At 42.1% G+C, this 18,161-nt stretch overlaps 1 protein-coding gene across 1 annotated transcript in view; it reads left to right on the forward strand.

Moving 5' to 3' along the window:
- The window catches only part of CDH13 (cadherin 13), a 443,006-nt gene that overhangs the window by 380,590 nt on the left and 44,255 nt on the right, over positions 1–18,161 (forward strand). Inside the window, exon 9 of the mRNA XM_070952954.1 lies at positions 17,704–17,886. Within this exon, the coding sequence (XP_070809055.1) occupies positions 17,704–17,886 (183 nt within the window). The remainder of the gene's footprint in view (positions 1–17,703; positions 17,887–18,161) is intronic.

An 18,161-nucleotide genomic window follows, 5' to 3' on the forward strand; every position in this document is an offset into this window, starting at 1 on the left:
TGAATATTGGGGAAAGATGCATCTGAAAAGGAATGTGTAGCTTAGAAAGACCCTCCCCAATCTTAATTTAGGTTCAGCTGCATTTTTAATATTCACAACATTGAACAATGTTGAAAATTACATTGAACAATGTTGAAAAAGATAATAGGACACTGTTTTCACAGTGGTTCACTTACCCCATAGGACCCTGAAGCCGCTTGCCACACACAATTTTACATTTTGCCGGATAGGAAGACGATGCTCAAAACCAGAATCCTGATTTTCATTAAACAAAATCTGGGTTTGCCTTTTTCAGTTTTTGTCATAACTATCAAATAAACCTAGCCTTCGATGCCCACAAAAACTTCCCTCCCATTTAATGCTTCTTGACAAACATTTCCAACCATACTTCCATCCCTGGGGAGAGAGAGAAAAAAGGCAGGTGTGCAGAATACAGCTGGCTGAATTAATTTCTGCTGACTACTGTGTAGCCTTTGAATGTGAATGTGGAGATAATTGCAAATTACCGCTGTTGTTGGAAGCTTAAATCCACCCCTTTCCCCCTCCTCCAATTCCTGCCTTTCTCAGGTGCTTCATGGGAAGGACAAACTCAATCACGCAACAACCTGTTAGGAAAATGGTGATTAAACCATTTAATAGCATCTGTTTTTTAACTCAGGAAAAGATACATAAAGAGGGCCATTGAAGACAAGGTGGTTATTTACTCTGGAGACAAAAAGACCTTTGGATATTTTGGCTGATTTGTTTTGGTCTGGTCTGGTCTGGTTTGTTTGGAAGAGTGTAATAGTATGTGGAAAAGACCTTGTGAGAAGTTGCTGTTAGGGAATGGTCAGATAAGAGACAACGTAGCCCACAGCTGAATAATGGGCAAGGCAAGAGGCCAGAGGTGGGCTGCTGCCGGTATGGACCGGTTTGGGTGAAGTGACAGTTCCAACCAGCAGGTGGCACCTGCCCACCCGCCCACCTGCCCCTGTGCTGTTCTGTCCTATATTGCCGTGTTTTTGATGCCATGTGCATGTGCGGAAGGTGTATGCAAGAGCAAAGCAATCTGTACTGACCTAGTCTTCCTTAGAAAGTAATCAGCACAAACTTACTCCAGGCAAACCTCTTTAATTCAAACGGCTGTGAATTATTGTCATTCCCAGTCTGAAAGGCTTCTCAAACAGTCTATCAGGGGAGTGTTTACAAACACCCACCTTATCTCCCTTGGAATGCTCCCAGAGAACTAATTGCCACAGACAGGGCAATGCCAAACTTAGCATAGAGTCAAACAGAACTTTTCCAGAGCTTTTACTGACCAGATGAACTAATTGCTTCCTGCAAAAGCTCACGTCCCGTTCACTGCTTTTTTATGACTTAAGGGAGGGGCCAATCATCTCCAAGCCTTACTTCCAAGTCGACCCTGTTTTCCTAATTGTTCCTGTCTTCTGGCAACTCTGCGCATGCGCACACTGGGAACAGGCTCCCGCTGTTCTTCTGCCTTGCTGATGTCAGACTCCGGAGACTCTGGAGGCAGCAAAGACCTGCCAGATGGCCTTGGGCCCCTCTGTGCCTCCGACTCAGAGCCCTCATCTGAGCCTTCCCCAGACTCCAGGACTGGCCCACATTCCTTCCCAACCTCCTCACTGCCCAACTCTGCTGCCAGCTCTGCTGGCTGCTGGCAGGCCACAACACAATCATGTGTGCACACGTGCTCACATTTTCGGTGCTGGGTGAACCGGTTGCTACATTATGTGATGCCCACCTCTGCAAGAGGCTGAGATGGAACCCTTCCTAAGACCTACCAGGTTATCAAGGTGATGGCGGAATAATTTTATTTTCAGGCTTGCAAGATTGATGATAGGCTTAGCAGGTAGATCAAATAAACTCATTCTTACTTTATTGTGAAGCTGCATTAGCAGAATTTGTGGGATACCACAATTTTGTGGAAAACCCTAACCCTAACCCTACAGAATATTAATTTGAACAATATTCAGCAAAAGATGCCCAAGACGTCAACAAAACTTTTTTCCCCATTGAATATATAAGTATAAGACACAATGAAACCAATAAAATGTAATGGAAAAAGATATTGAATGGCAGAAGGATGCAACTTAAAATATCTAGGCTGACAAAAAATAAAATAAAATAAAATAACGGTGTGCTTTGACTCCGGGAAGATAGAAATATTGATATAAGTCAGACGTCTATGGGGAATAGGTTTCATTAAAAAGTAATCATAACAGACAGTTTGGCTTGAGTTTATTATGAAAAACAGCAGTTCAGAATTTCCTGGTGGAGAAAGCAGGGCAAGTGGTGAGAAACTCAATTGAGTTTGGGTTTCAAAAACTACTGGAGCTGCATAATCATTAAGTCACACCTTGAAGCTTCTATTATAACAGAATAATAAGAGTTGGAAGGGACCTTGGAGATCTTCTAGTCCAAACGCTTGCTCAAGTAGGAGACCTTATACCATTCTGGAGAAATAACTGTCCGATCTCTTCTTAAAAGCCTCCAGTGATGGAACTCCCACAAGTTCTGAAGGCAGGCCCTTCCATTGGCTTATTGTTTTCACTGTCAGGAATGTTCTCCTTACTTCTAGGTTGCTTCTCTCCTTGATTAGCTTCCATCCATCTTGTCCTACCTTCAAGTGCTTTAGAGAATAGCTTGACTCCCCACTTGTTTGTGGCAGCCCCTCAAATCTTGGAACGTATATAAGAATATGGATGGGGAGAAATTATCTACAGTTGCAAAGGTTGAAAGGTTCCTAGCTAAAGGTCTCTCTTGTCCCTTCATAAAAGATCATTTTGGACGTCCAACCTGTAATCTCCATGTCACCATCTGAGTTTGTATGAGTAAATGGAATTGGGCTTTCTCCACTGGGGTCATCCTGGAAGACATATTTAGTTTTTTTCTTTATCTGTCCATAGGACATCAGAGTTCTGGGCTTTTATTTTTTAGACCAGTAGATGCCTTGGTTTTAAAAAGTCACCAATAGTTTTTCAAACGTAACTGAAACTGTTGGGAGAGTGGGAATGAGAAATTTGGAGGCCATTTTGAAATTGGAATGCTCTTACTTTAGTTTTCCTTTCATCTTCAACTCACTCCGTGTCAGGTGGGCAGGACGAAAAGCCACTGGAGAAAGAAGAGGTGATAGGTAGAGGCTTTGATTCTGCAAAATAAAACCCTGTTCAACCATTGGGGGGGTGGGAGAGAAGCAATCATTGTTTGTGTGTCTGTGTGTGTGTGTGTGTGTCATCCTGTGTGTTCAGTTGCTGAAATGAGTTCTTTCTAAGATCAGTTGCTCGCAAGCCAAGATCACTTTGTCACGAAAAAGGGTTTGCTTGATTGTATTTTTATTTCTGCCTTCCAGCGCTGACTCCTGTTTCCTTCTTCCCCCAACACCTCCCGACCAAGTCCTTGAGCTCTTGAGTGAAAGTATTGCAGTAATTAAGTAGATTACTCCGTCTGAATAGAAAATGAGAAATTAAGCAAAAAGTGTTCAACTGCCAGTGCTCCAGAATTCCAAGCAGATCACCTCAATTTGGTGACGTTATCAGAATCCATTTCTTGAACTGCATCACCAGCTAAATTGATTGAATTAAACATGCTTCGTGACGCTGGCTAACCTTTGACCCATCTGATTACTTGGAATAATCAAGAGGCTAATTATCCCTAGCATGAACAGTACTTTGAAGACTTGGGGACATGACTGGGTTCAGAGAACCTACACTGGTATTAATCAAGATGTCGGGAAAAGGCCAAAGTATCGGAGGCCCATTACAATGCAGTTATACAAGTTAGATGATCCATAAATTCCCCAGACTGTCTGGAAGCAGGTAGCCTACTCACCCAATGCACAGGTAGAAAAGATAAGTCAGATTAAAGCAGAGCCAGATGAATGAAAGCATGAGATCCACCTTCAGATACATTTGGTGATGTAGGGGAAGGAATGGCAGAACGTGGGATGGAGTTAAAAGAGGGATCAGCCTAGATTCCCTATGAGCAGACTAAGTCAAACTGCCTTTGAATTCCATTGACCCTTATCTAACTCCAAGCAGGTGCTGACTGTTAGTTGAGAAGATTCTTGTGCATGAGTAACAATAAATCAATTTAATTGGACCTTCATGGGTGGACCTGGTATTTTTTACCTTAGAGGTGGGTGGGATTTGTGTCATCTGAAGCCAAGGTCCAGTTTCTTTACAGCACAAACAAGCATTTCATGAGTCCTTCCTAAGAAGTTCTTCCTAAGAAGTTTCAGCTTCTCTTTTAATCGTCTTTTCCTTATTTTCTTTTCCTTGCTGTTTTTTGAAGCACTGCGAAGAAAAACTTTCACATCCCCTTCCTTTCCTTCCCTTTGGTAATGGACACACTGCTTGGGTGATCAACCTGTCCCCAGAAATTTTATGAAACTGCTGCAAATGTTGCATCCCTAACTTGAAATAATTTCTTAAAAATTTACAACTCATGCATCTGGAAGATTGCAAATGTCCTAGGAAATTTCTGTTCTCTGTCAACTGCTGTCAAGGTCACCAAGATCATTTCATTGATTAAAGTCCTCCGAAAGTTCTCCCTTTTTTAACTGAACAAAAATGTTTATGCTTTGAAATAGATAATGTTAAAAGTCACCCTTTCCCAACCAGGAAAAGATAAAAGAAGATGAGGATGATGAATGTTGATGATAAAAACATCAGTGGAGAAAAGGGAAGAGTAGAATAGCCTTGATGACCTACTTAAAACGCTCCCTTCTGACTACCAAGCTGTTGATATGAGAGGAGGGGGATTCTGAAGGGGGTTGATTGAATTTTGAATTCATCAGAGAGCAGCTTGTAATAAATTGAACTCGCTAACTGAAGGAAAGAACCTGAAACATACGAGAGAAAGGAGAGGAGAGGAAGAGAGAGAGAGGAGAGAGAGAGAGATAAGAGAGGAGGGGGAGGGGGGAGAGAGAGAGGAGAGAAAGGAGAGGAAATGTAGGAGAGAGAGAAGGAGAGAGAAAGAGGGGGGAGAGAGTGAGAGGAGAGGGAGGGGAAGAGGAGAGAGAGGGGGAGGGAGAGAGAGGAGAGAGAGAGAAGAGGAAATGTAAGAGAGAGAAGGGAGAGAGAGAAAGAGAGAGGGAGAGAGAGAGGGAGAGGAGAGAGAGTAAGAGGAGAGAGGGGGAGAAGGAGAAAGAGAGTGAGAGGAGGGGGGAGAAAGAGGGAAGAGAGAGGAGAGGAAATGTAGGCGAGAGAAAGGAGAGAGAGAAAGAAAGAGGGGGAGAGGGAGAGGAGAGAGAGTAAGAGGGGAGAGAGAGGGGAGAAGGAGAAAGAGAGGGGGGAGAGAGAGGGGAGAGGAAAGATAGGAGAGAGGGGGAGAGGAAGAAAGAGAGAGGAAGGAGAGGAGAGAGAGGGGGAGAGAAAGTTAGAGAGAGAGAGAGAGATGTCTGATATCATATATTTACCAGTTGAAATTTGTTGAGATTATAGGGCCAAGCTTTATTGTTGATGAAAAATCCATAAAACAAACCATCCCCTTTAAACTGAATTTGATTCCTGTTGATGATGTGGATGTGGATATGTTAGAAAAAACAAGACCATCCCCTACTATAATCCAATTTGTGTCAATGTGTTCGGTGACTGCATTATGTACTTCATGGAAAGTACCTAGCTCCCAGCCTCACTGATGACAAATTTACTGGAACAAATCAATTTGGAAATTGAAATTACTTTATGGGTGGGTTGAAAGAGAAATTGCTTCACCAACCTGGGCATTTTTTGTGGCAGGACGACTGGTTTGCTTCCTTCTTTTTGCATTTATTTCACTGGGATTCTTCAGTCTCATTCTGATGAAAATTCAGGGCAACAAAGGCAGTTCATTAGATCCCCTATGAAGGAGTTGAGCCCTGAATTGCTATTGTCTTCCAAAGTTGAAGATGGCAAGATGAAGTAATTGTTGTCGATGATATGTAGGCTGAGCATTTTTCCCTGTGCAAAATAGTTTGATCAAAGAACTCTCAAAAAATTGAGTACAACTGTAAGCAATTATTTCTCAGATGTATCAATCTGAGTTGTATCAATCAAAAGAAGGACTAGGGGTGACATGATAACGGTGTTCCAATATCTAAGGGCTGCCATACCAAAGAGGAGGTCAACCTCTGCTCCAAAGCACCTGAAGGCAGGACAAGAAGCAATGGGTGGAAACTAATCAAGGAGAGAAGCAACTTAGAACTAAGGAGAAATTTCCTGATAGCGAGGACAATTAGCCAGGGGAACAACTTGCCTCCAGAAGTTGTGAATGCTCCAACACGTTTTTAAGAAGAGATTGGATAACTATTTGTCTGAAATGGTGTAGGGTTTCCTGCCCAAGCAGGGGGTTGGACTAGAAGACCTCCAAGGTCCCTTCCAACTCTGTTATTCTATTCTATTCTATTCTATTCTATTCTATTCTATTCTATTCTATTCTATTCTACTCTACTCTACTCTACTCTACTCTACTCTACTCTATTCTATTCTATTCTATTCTATTCTATTCTATTCTATTCTATTCTATTCTATTCTATTCACATTTGGATAAGACCGATCAACTGTAGGCCACCAGCATCCTTTGGTTCCCAGGAGGTTAATTGATCGTCTCCCCAAACAATTAATTTGTTTCATTTTATTTATTGTTTAGTTTACATAATTTATAATCACCCCTCTTCAAGAGACTGAGCCATCATCCATTGGTCTTAGTGCCCATGTCCTTTTTGTCTTGACAATCCAAACAATTCTGCTTCAGGCTGGTTGTCTTCTAACTTGAATCCTTTTCAAGAGCATTTGAACTGAATGCATCTTTTGGAGAAATGGCCTACACAGACATTCTCGTGTCATTCCGATGAATCCCACAATAAATTGCCAGATGTTTCCCCAAGCCACGAAAGAACAGCCACATAGTTTCTGCTTCCGCTATCTTTCCACGTGTTGAATATAATGGCAGACTGATCATCAACAGCAGAAATCAAACAAGAGGGAAACAGCCTTTGATAGCAAGCAGGAACTCCGAAAGAGAAAACTTCGGCAACTGAGGTGAGCCAGGACGACAGAAATGACAGCATCATGGAGTTAGCATCAAGGAAACGCTATGAATCCTTCAAGATGGGACGCCGAAGCGATAACAAGCAATGACAGGAAATTATCCTTTCATCAGCCAGCAGTGTGGATGTCAGCTAAGAGTGGGATTGTTGGAGAAGATGTCCTTGTTGCCTATCAGCAAGAATCCCTTGCTTTGCATTCTGTGTTTCGCTTTAGCATACAACCGTACGAGAGTCATGGACTTTTTCATCCTTGCAAAGATGGATTCAACATCTTTGCAAGGATGTTCTGTTAAATTCAGAAGCAGCATAATATTGGCAAAGCCGCATTTGCCAATATTATGCTGCTTCTGAATTTAACAGAACAACAGAGGTGGAAAGGAGCTTGTAGGTCATCTAGTACAAACCCCCTGCAAAGCAGGAAACCCTATACCTGTGATGGTGAACCTAGGGCACGTGTGCCCAAAGTGGCACATGGAGCCATGTTGCCTGGCACACGCAGTGTCGCCCATTCCTCTTCCAGGTTTCTGGCACACATGCGCAAGCAACTATCAGCTGGACTTTGTGTGTGCAGCAGTGCTGGAAACTGGAAGAGCTGGTCTGTGAGCCAGGAATGGGGCTTCCTCGAACTTTGGAATTGGGAGTGTCGAGAAAGAAGGAGGACCAATGGGAATTCTCCCTTCTGCAGTGTCATCAGTCTCCGGGCAGGGTCTCCCTTGATTTCACCCACTGGAGGAAAGAGTTCCATGCAGAGAAGAAGCCCCAGTTGGTTATTCAGGCCAAGATCCCCCCTCCCACTTTCTCTGCTTCTCTCTCTCCCCAGAACTGTCTCTCCTCCTTCAGGTGAAGTCCAAAAGGACTCTGTCCGGAGACCAATGATGCTCATGCAGGGAGAATTCTCATTGGTGCTGCCCCTCGTTCTGGCCCCTCCCATCTCAAAAGTCCAATATAAACACTTCCTCTCCCCCCCCCATGCAGAACTGTGGATTCCTCCTCTGGGGCTGGAAGCATCTGGCCAGACACACATACGCATGAGCATGTGGGCCGGGAGCATGCAGGCCACCAGCTGATCAGCACATGCACACATGCGGCAGTAAGCGGAAGACTTGCTGGCTGGCGTGCATTGGAACCAGAAGTACTTTATCCAGCACACGCATGCCCCTTGGGCTGCTCCTTTTCCTGGTTGCTGGCCTTGACGAGCGTGTGCGCACAGAGCGAGCATGCATGAAGTGCTCCCTTTTCGGCACTGAGTGCCAAAAAGGTTCGCCATCACTGCCCTATACCATTTCAGACAAATGGTTGTCCAATCTCTTCTTAAAAATCTCCAGTGATGGAGTACCCACAACTTCTGAAGGCAAGCCATTCCACTGTTTGATTGTTCTCTCTGTTAGGAAATTTCTCCTTTCTTCTATGTTGGTTCTCTCTTTGATTCATTTCCACCCATTGCTTCTTGTCCTACCTTCAGAAGCTCTGGAGAATAGGTTGAGCCCCTCATCTTTGTAGGACCCCCTCAAATATTGGATCACTGGGAACATTTTCCAGAGATGTCAGAGTTGACCACAGCAAGAGACATCTCAAGAACATTCGGTTCCATTATCCGCTGGGAAGAGTGAGTGTGTGGATTCTGCTAATTCTTGGCCCCGTGGCCTTAATTTTGAAAAGTGATGACTAACCCTACTTTCCTGAAGATGTTTGGTTTCAGGGAATGTGATTGCTGCCCACCGTCACTCACCTTCAATATTTCCTTCAAGAAAAATAGAATGCTTTCCTCTGCCCTTATTTATATAAGCCTGTAATCTTCAATCGTTCAGCCGAATGTACATAGTTGTATATCAAACCAGCGCAAGAGCTCAAAAGCTTAAAGAAACACGATAAATGTTGGCTTCTGCAAATAAAGGCGAGCATTTGAAAGGAAAATGTGGGAAGAGAGGTGAGGGAGAGCCCTCGTGTTTTACCCAATTCCATTAGCAGTAAATCACCGGTGTATTTATAGCCGAGAGAATAGATTTAGCAATGTTACCTCTGGAGGGTGGGGGGGGGGAGAGAGACATTATAGCCTTTGTCTTGGTTTCTCCTTCCTCTCCCCCCTTCCACCCCCCATTCCATGCGTGACAAAAATCACTCAGCCTTTCCAAAACCTCTAAGGCAGAGGGAGGATCAAGGGTTTTCAAATAGCCATGATTTTCGAAAACAAACCAACGCAGCGCAGCTGCAGCCATTTGCCAGGGGAGCACTAAGAAGATAACAGATTAGACAAAAAACATCTTGGTTTTGGCCAGTGAATTTATGCAAACCTTCCCAGAGATCAATGGGCAGAATCGAAAGGCCAACGAAGGATTACGCGTTGAACAGATTTGGGGAAGGGATTTCATCGGAATGCATCAAAATCCACAGATTTCTTTACAAAAGCGGAGATTTTCTCCTTTAAAATAAAACAACAGCAAGAGAACATAAAGGATATTTGATCTTAAAAGTAAAGGAGAAGGTCCTGAGCATGCACGGAGGTGTTGCACACAAGCAAGGCAGGTGAGCGTGAGCACAGATTCACATTTGCAAACCAGTACCAAAGGTAAGTTAATACCACCCCTGGTGTAATGTGAACTCTGCCATTGCGGGACTCTGACAGCCCAAACAATAGTGGTTTAATCAACACATAGAGTTAAGGAAATCAAAGCTTCGCTTGGAGAACATTGCTTGGGAGTGAGTTAGGAGTTTATTCCTCAGCCTAGACGTTTTTCCAAAAAGATAGTTAAGAAAATCATAAGAGCAAAAATGAGTTTTCGGAGAGAAGTTTTTTCCTGTGCAAATGTCAAGCTTGCGCGTGGGCAACGAAAGGCATGGGCCATTAGCCCTTCTCTCTTGCCTTCCCCACAGACAAAGAAGAAGCCAGTATTCATTTTCTGGCACGGGTCTCCAACTGTCATTCTCCCACATAAAACAAGATCAAGGCAAATATTCGGCATAAGTCTCTGTTTGCAGAAATAAATACCCAACTGGTTCAGGAATTGCTTTCTCTTTTTTGGAAGAAGAATCTCCCTGTTGCAGAAGGAAGACAAATATAATGATTGTGTGGATTTGTTCAGTTACTGGGTATACAGTAATAGCTGCAGGGCTCTCAGTAGGTTGGATACAGCGTATTATGAGATAAAAAGTCCATTTGGTCTCTCATTTATGGGTAACGGGGTTTTAAATTGGAGAAGCCTAAGATAATTTAATTTTGTTTTAATGTATTTTAATATTCGTATTGTGTGTTTTTAATTCTGGCTGTTCACCGCCCCGAGTCCTTCGGGAGAGGGGGCGGTATAAAAATTTAATAAATAAATAAAATAAATAAATTCTGTCTACAATAATGGCCTGGAAATGGAGGGCCTGGAAATGGAGATTAGTATCTCAGTCTTCTTGGAACTCCTGGCCAAAAGTTGGGTCAATATGCTAGCCTTTGACCAATCTCTGGATTCTGGTAGTCTTCGACTTATAACAGTTTGTTTAGTGACTGTTCAAAGTTACAACGGCTCTGAAAAAGGTGACTTATGACGGTTTCCCACACATATGACCACTGCAGTATCCCCATGGTCACATGATTAAAATTCAGATGCTGGGCCACTGATTCGTACTTATGACGTTTGCACTGTCCTGGGGTCATATGATCCTCTTTTGTGACTTTCTGACAAGCAAAGTCGATAGGGAAGCCAGATTTACTTAATAACCATATTACTAACTTAACAACTGCAGTGATTCACTCAAAACAATTGGGTCAAGAAAGGTCCTAAAATGGAACAAAATTCACTTAACTGTATGAATTCACTTAAATTCACTTCACTTAGCAACAGAAATTTTGAGCTCGGTTGTGGTTGTAAGGTGAGGGCTACCTGTATCTTTTTTCATTCTTTTTTATTATTATTTTCTTCGCCTTTTTTCTTTCTTTCTCTTTTTCCCTTCTTTCTTTCATTTTTAAGACTTTGAAAATTAAACTAATAGATTAAGATATATTAAGATAAATACAGATAAGACTAATTGCTTACAGTTAGACTTACATTGCAAACAAAAAGCTTTTTATGACTATGCAATAATCATGGGCAGCCATGAGTGACCAGGTGGAGGGAGGCCAATACCGAAAACATGACTCACAATGTTGCTTGCAACTACACAAAGGGCAGTATTTGCATCATGACATCACGACACCCAACTTGTCACTTGCATAAAATGTTGGCTTGCTGCTATTTCTTTTGCATTGTGATTTATCCAACGTGTTTTATTCAAGTCCAGTTTACTTACGTGGGTTGATTAAATCACAGCAAAAAAAAAAAAGTGATCATATTACCAACTCATTTTCTGCTGCTGTTTGACCAAAAAACCCAGGTAATTGTTCAGGGGGAATCGAAGAATGTGCAAAAATGTAGGATAGATACAAAATATAGTGCAGATACAATTTTGTAATTCCTTTGGTGGAACTTAAATAACTGACAGAATATGGCAAACAGTATCCCAGTTGCCACTTTGCTTCCAAAAATACATAGGAGAGGCATTTGGGGAAGACAACGTATTAAATGATGGTAATTTAATTAATTGAATTTAATATTTTTTTCCTAGAATCCAATTAGCTAATCCAGTGGGTAAAACTCAAACCGGCATGATTTTACTTTATTCCTGGATTCTTCGAAATGTAAGGTCCCAAAATGTACTTGAGTCACCAGAATGCCAAAGAGAGAGACTCAAGTCGAAGCTTGCAAAAAGAAACCGATTTTATTTATGGCCAAAAACAAAATACTGGGTAAAACCATTCCAAACACATACAAAAGAGACATGTACTGTATATGGAAAGGCCACACCTTGGGGAAGGTATGGCATCCTTTTATACCTTCAGAGCCAATAGCTTAATACCCAATTCTGGGCCTCTGGCCCATGCCTTCCCTGTAGCCCTGCATTGGCTGTGCAGCAAGGAGCAGGGGCAGTGGGACTGAGCAGCTAGCAACAGAGGTGAGATATCCACCAGGCACAGAGTGGTACAGAAAAACAACACAGAGGTGAGATCACTGATAGAAGCAAATGGCAGAGGCAATTCCAATTCTTAGCAAAGCAATTCTTACAGAAGCAAAACAGCAAGTCAAACCAATTCTACTGACTCTACTATTATGTCTCACTAATTCTAACTGTTCTATTATTATTATGTCCCTTCACTTCCAGATCTGGCCCAAGGGCCTTGAGTCTAATAACCCTGAGTTAGGGAGAGAGTGATCACGCCGTAACCAAAAATGGCCAGAAAACAGTAACATTTCTTGGCATTTTGAATGCTTCCTCTTAGGAGCTGAATGTATTCTTATTTATACTGCCAGGTCGTATCATCCATGAGCCTCCTGAGAGGAAATGCATAGTGTGACAGGACTTTTGTGACCAAATCTTTCAGCTGAGAGAACAAAAGCAAGAGATTTTCAGATTTATGCAAAGTGACGAGGCATTTTAATTTGGCGGTTCAACTGGCATTTTCAGCATGTGGAATCCTTAATGTTGAAAGCTTTGGCTCTCATTATTCCAGACTGTGTTTTTTCTTGTGCTCTCTTTGTTGCTGTTAGGGACTATTTTCTTTTAGCTGCATCAGCAACGAAGTATAAGGCAAAAATTAATTCCTTCTGAAAAGGAGTAGAACTGTTTCTGTAATCTCATGCCTCAAAGGCAGATGTGTCTAATCTGAAATGGCTGGTTTTGGTTAGCATGAAGTATATTGGACGGGTTGAGGTACTGTTGGCTTAGAGAGTCACATACAGTAGTGGCCAAAATTGTGGAAACCTTTTGGGAAAAGTGTATTTTTGAGGTTTGATGGCTAATAACACCACTTTTTTTTTTTTTGAGTTTCAAGATAATCCTATTCCACTGCTGGAATGGCCTGGGAATAGCCCAGACCTTAACCCAATTGAAAATCTATAGAGCTGACTAAAGAAACTTGTTATCCAGAAGCAACCCAGCAATAAAACTCAGTTAATAGAAGCAATCATTCAATCTTGGTTTCACATTATAACAGCTGCAGAACTAAAAAAAAAACTTGGTTCACTCCATGGGAAGACGTTGTAAGGCCTTAATTCATTCTAAAGGGTACCCAACTAAATATTAACTGATACAGGGATCATTTTTGTATATCTCGTTTTTTCTACATGTTTCACTTTTCTTCTTTATACTGTAACAACTATTCTAATAGCAAATCCTTCATAAAAGTTATTGAATTACATTCTTGATTAAATTATCTTTCCATTGATACATAATTGTATGGTACTACTCCAAAAAAAAAAAGTGGTGCTATTAGCTAGTTTTAGAAAATCCACTTTTCCCAAAAGGTTCCCACAATTTTGGCCACTACTGTAAAGACCTGTGAAGAGTCTGGAATACACCTTTTTCTGGTTGGTCCTGCCACTGCAGGGACTTAAATAGTCCCAAACCAAGTTGAATTTGTAGCTCTTCAGAAGAACAGATACTGACGCTGAAACTCAAATACTTTGGCTGCCAAATGAGAAAAGAGGACTCATTGGAAAAGACCCGGAAGTTGGGAAAGATTGAAGGCAAAAGGAGAAAGGAACGGCGGAGGATGAAATGGTTAGATAGTGTCATCAAAGCAATGACTATGAATTTGGGCAGGAGACAGTGGTGGGATCTTGAAGAGTCGAGATCCTCAACAACTCAGCAACTGAACAACAATGAGTGCAGGATTAGAGGAAAACCAACAGAAAAAGGCTTGGAATGGTGCTGTTGGGCTTCATTGCAGTTGTCCTTAAAAATATATCCTAGATCGGGGCGTCAAACACGATTTCATTGAGGGCCACGTCAGGGTTGCGTTTGACCTCAGGGGCGAGTGGGTGTGGTTGGGGTGGGCGTGGTCAGGCTGGGCATGACCATTTTGACATCCTGCAGCCCACGCATGGCCCTCCCGGGCTCTGTTTTCAGCTGCGATCGGCTTCCTGAAGCCCTCTGCCAGCAAAAACAGAGCCTGGAAAGGCCATGCATGGACTGCAGGATGTCGAAATGGTCATGCCCAGCCTGACCACGCCCACCCCAGCCACGCCCTCCCAAGCTCCATTTTCACTGGCAGAGGCAACGCGGGCCAGTCCTTCACTGCTTCCAGGGCAGCCCCATGGGCCAGATCTAACCACCCTGTGGGCCGGATCCGGCCCACAGGCCTTGAGTTTGAGACCCCTGTTCTAGATTCAAATTTCATGTGAGATGTTCAGTTGATCCTTGAGCAACATTGCCTTGGCTTCTAGCTGTTTATTTCTGCTTGGAAACAAACAAAACAGTTGTTTTAAATAGATGCAAGCCCATTTTCCTTCCACAAGATGTGCTGGAAGAGGCAGCTGCTGCCCCCTTTGTCTAGGGCAGGGGTCAGCAACCTGCGGCTCTGGAGCCACATGTGGCTCTTTCACCCCTCTGCTGCGGCTCCCTGTCACTCAAAATATGAGTCACAACCGCCAATGTGCGACACCTACCGGCACGCAATTTATTGAGCTTTTCAACCATGGATAAATCTAAGAAAAGAAAAGTTTCAGAAGAAAACAGAATGTTTAATTCAACTACATATGCTAGTTTTGTGGCCGCTCACGGAATAGTCAGGCATGGGAAGGGTTTTGTGGCTCCCGGTGTTTTCTTTTCTGGGGGAAATGGGTCCAAATGGCTCTTTGAGTGTTGAAGATTGCAGATCCCTGGTCTAAGGAATGGTCCCAAAGTGAGCTCTCACACCACTTCTCCTGGTGTGAGAAGCTGAATACATAAACTGAGGCTTATTGCTTGCATCGACAAAAGTTTGGTGAACAGGAAGGGTCAGGTCATCTACACTTCCATTTTGACCTGCGCGCATCCTAACTCCGGCCCAATGGTCTCAAAATGCAGATTCAAATGGGCAATCTTTCATTTTCACACTGTTGCCTTTGTGTATCTGAAACAGGTGTGAATTTTTTTTTGCTCAGAGCTGCTGGTTGCTTGATATGAAATGAATCGTTCTATTATTTAAGTGGCACATCTTGACAGAAAGAGCTTCTCGGCTGACAGGTGAACAAGTATACATTCAGTGACCCAGTTAAAAAATCTTCTGAAGGTTGGACATGAGATGTTCTGTGCCTGAATGACAGCTTTTTGACAGATCTTGATGGCAAGGGGTTAAATGCATCTATTTTATCATCTATTTTATCCTCCTGAGTTGGTGGTGCTTTGGGATGTGTAGATATTAAAGATTAATACAATCAATTAACGTGTGATCTAATCATCTCTAATGTCACTGGAGAGTCGACTCAATTCCGCCTAGCCACTTTTTGCAACTTGTGTACTATAAATAGGGTGTAGCATCTGTTCTGCGCTGAAGTTTGCGTGGTGTTTTGAAGCATGGAGTTCATATGATCTAGCACTACATTAACAGACTCATTGTATTAACACACACATTTTATGATTATTTTAATGACTTGGCTTTTTAAAGCAACCAAATCTTTTTTTTTTCCCAAGCTTGTTTAGAAGCCTGGGAAGAGACACGGCTGCTTTAAAGAGATGTTTTGCTCACTCTCTTATGCATTCCAAATGCCTTTTAAACAACATTTTCAAAGCATGCCCAGCCTTGATGTGTGTGTGTGTGTGTGTGTGTGTGTTAATCTGAATCAGGAGCTTTTCATTCTTTGGTTTCTTCAAGAAATTGTTTGGTCGTCGGAAGAACCTTCAATTCTAATAGTGGAACATAGTTGTTAAAATATAAAGGTAAAAGTGAAGGTTCCCCTCACACATATGTGCTAGTCATTCCCAACTCTAGGGGGCGGTGCTCATTTCCGTTTCAAAGCCGAAGAGCCAGCGCTGTCCAAAGAAGTCTCCGTGGTCATGTGGCTGGCATGACTAAACACCAAAGGTGCACGGAATGCTGTTACCTTCCCACCAAAGGTGGTCCCTATTTTTCTACTTGCATTTTTTACGTGCTTTCGAACTGCTAGGTTGGCAGAAGTTGGGACAAGTAACGGGAGCTCACTCTGTTACGCGGCACTAGGGATTCGAACCGCTGAACTGCCGACCTTTTGATTGACAAGCTCAGCGTCTTAGCCACTGAGCCACCGTGTCCCACTATGTTAAAATATATTTGCAAGCAAAAAGGACTTGATGGCAAGCGATAATAAAAATCTTGAAAACTCACTCCTGATCAGATGATGATGTTGAGGATGGATCATTATAAGCCACCTTTTACTTTATACTTTATTTATATTATTATTATTAGCAAGTGAACACCCCCCTCCCAGGAGAGTGCAACAAAATTTCAAATCACAAAATGCTATTAAAAACGGGAACAAGATAAAACCCAGTTATTTTTAAACTCTTTTTTTTTTTCCAATTCAGGTAGGAATAAGGTACTACTTTTTACATTAGTTTAGCACTGTTTCATTATAGATTTTTTTTCCTCGACAATTCGACTCTGTTGTGCTATCGTTTTCTCATTTCTGCTTCCTCCGCCTGAAAGCAGGCGGAGGGGAGATAGATATTGGAAAAATGATATTGCTGTGAAACTCTTCAATCACCTGGATGGAACTGTGTGGGTTTTAATATCTTCTAAAGGTAGACCATTCCTGTTATTTTCATCCCATTCAACTAGAAAGTGAAGTAGTACCTGGATTACATGGTCTATGGTCGAGTCTTTTCTTAAATCTCAAATGTAGATGTTGCTACCTTCAGATTTTGAATACAGATGGAATCTTGACTGATTCATTCACCCTTACTATCTATCCCTTAAATCAGAGTTTCTCAACCTTGGTGACTTTAATATGAGTAGACTTCAACTTCCAGAACTATCTAGCAAACATGCTAGTTAGGGAATTCTGGGAGCTGAAGTCCTCATCTCTTAAAGTTGCCAAAGTTAAAAAACATTGTCTTAAATAATTCCAGCATTATCTTTTTCCCATAAAATTTTAGCATAACCTGATGGAGTATTTTCAATAGAAAGTGAAATAGAAAGTGAATGTGATATTATGGGAAATAAAAATTGAGATAATTTCCCCTTATTTCAATACAGAAGACCTTCTCATCCACACAGGTCAAAAAGAACAAAGGAACACTATAACACACACACATGCAAAAGAGCAGTTAAATGTAGATTACCTTTAAAACACCCCATTTTCAAATGCATTGAATATATTTCTTTTATTCCTGATCATTGCATTCTCAGGTACTGTAGCTTTATATTCTTGTTACTGAATTTCTATATTTACAGAAGACGGAAAAGAGAAATAAATTGCTTGATGGAGGTTTCAAAGCGAGTTTTAGACACAGTTTTCTTTTTCGGTACTCTTTCAAAAGCAGGGATGTGTTATTTATTAGCCGTAGAATTTCAGCTTTACTCTGGAATCTCATCCAAGTCATTGTTTGAGTGCTTTGAATAATCAATAGCAACAGCACTTAGACACCACATCATAGTGCTTTACAGCTCTCTCTAAGTGGTTTACAGAGGCAGCCTATTGCCCACAACAATCTGGGTCCTCATTTTACTGACCTTGGAAGGCTGAGTCAACCTTGAGATGGTCAGAATCGAACTGCTGGCAGTCGGCAGGATTAGCCTGCAATACTGCACTCTAATCACTGTGCCACTCCGGCTCTTAACGCCTTATACAGATTTATTCTAATGCTGGTGGTGATTTGTTTAACGGTACTAACATTCTTTCTTTCTTAATTTTGAGTTCCAAGCCACCGTGAAAGAAGGCAGCACTGGTGTGATTGTGAATCTAACCGTTGAAGATCGAGATGATCCAGCCACAGCTGCATGGAAGGCAGTTTACACCATCATCAATGGCAATCCAGCCCAGAGCTTCAAAATCCACACCAATGCAAAGAACAATGAAGGGATGTTGTCAGTTGTCAAGGTAAGAAAGGAGCAAGGCACCAACTTTTAGCAGCTAAACTGTGAACCTAACTTCATCCATTCATTTCATTGTTCTTCACTCTTCTGGGCCAGACTTCTTCAACTGATGTCCTCTTACTGTAGATGTGTTGAGTTCCATCAACTCAGCCAACTGATGTCACTGGGGAAAGTTGCTTTCAATGGTACCCAGTATCCACATACTCTTGATTCTCATTGCTTAGAACCATAGACTCATAGGACCGGAAGGGACGGACCTTGGAGGTCTTCTAGTTCAAC

The sequence above is a fragment of the Pituophis catenifer genome, unplaced genomic scaffold (genome assembly GCF_029215685.1).
Source record: "Pituophis catenifer annectens isolate HBS135680 unplaced genomic scaffold, rPitCat1.0.hap2 SCAF_13, whole genome shotgun sequence".
In the NCBI taxonomy this organism is placed as follows: Eukaryota; Metazoa; Chordata; class Lepidosauria; order Squamata; family Colubridae; genus Pituophis; species Pituophis catenifer.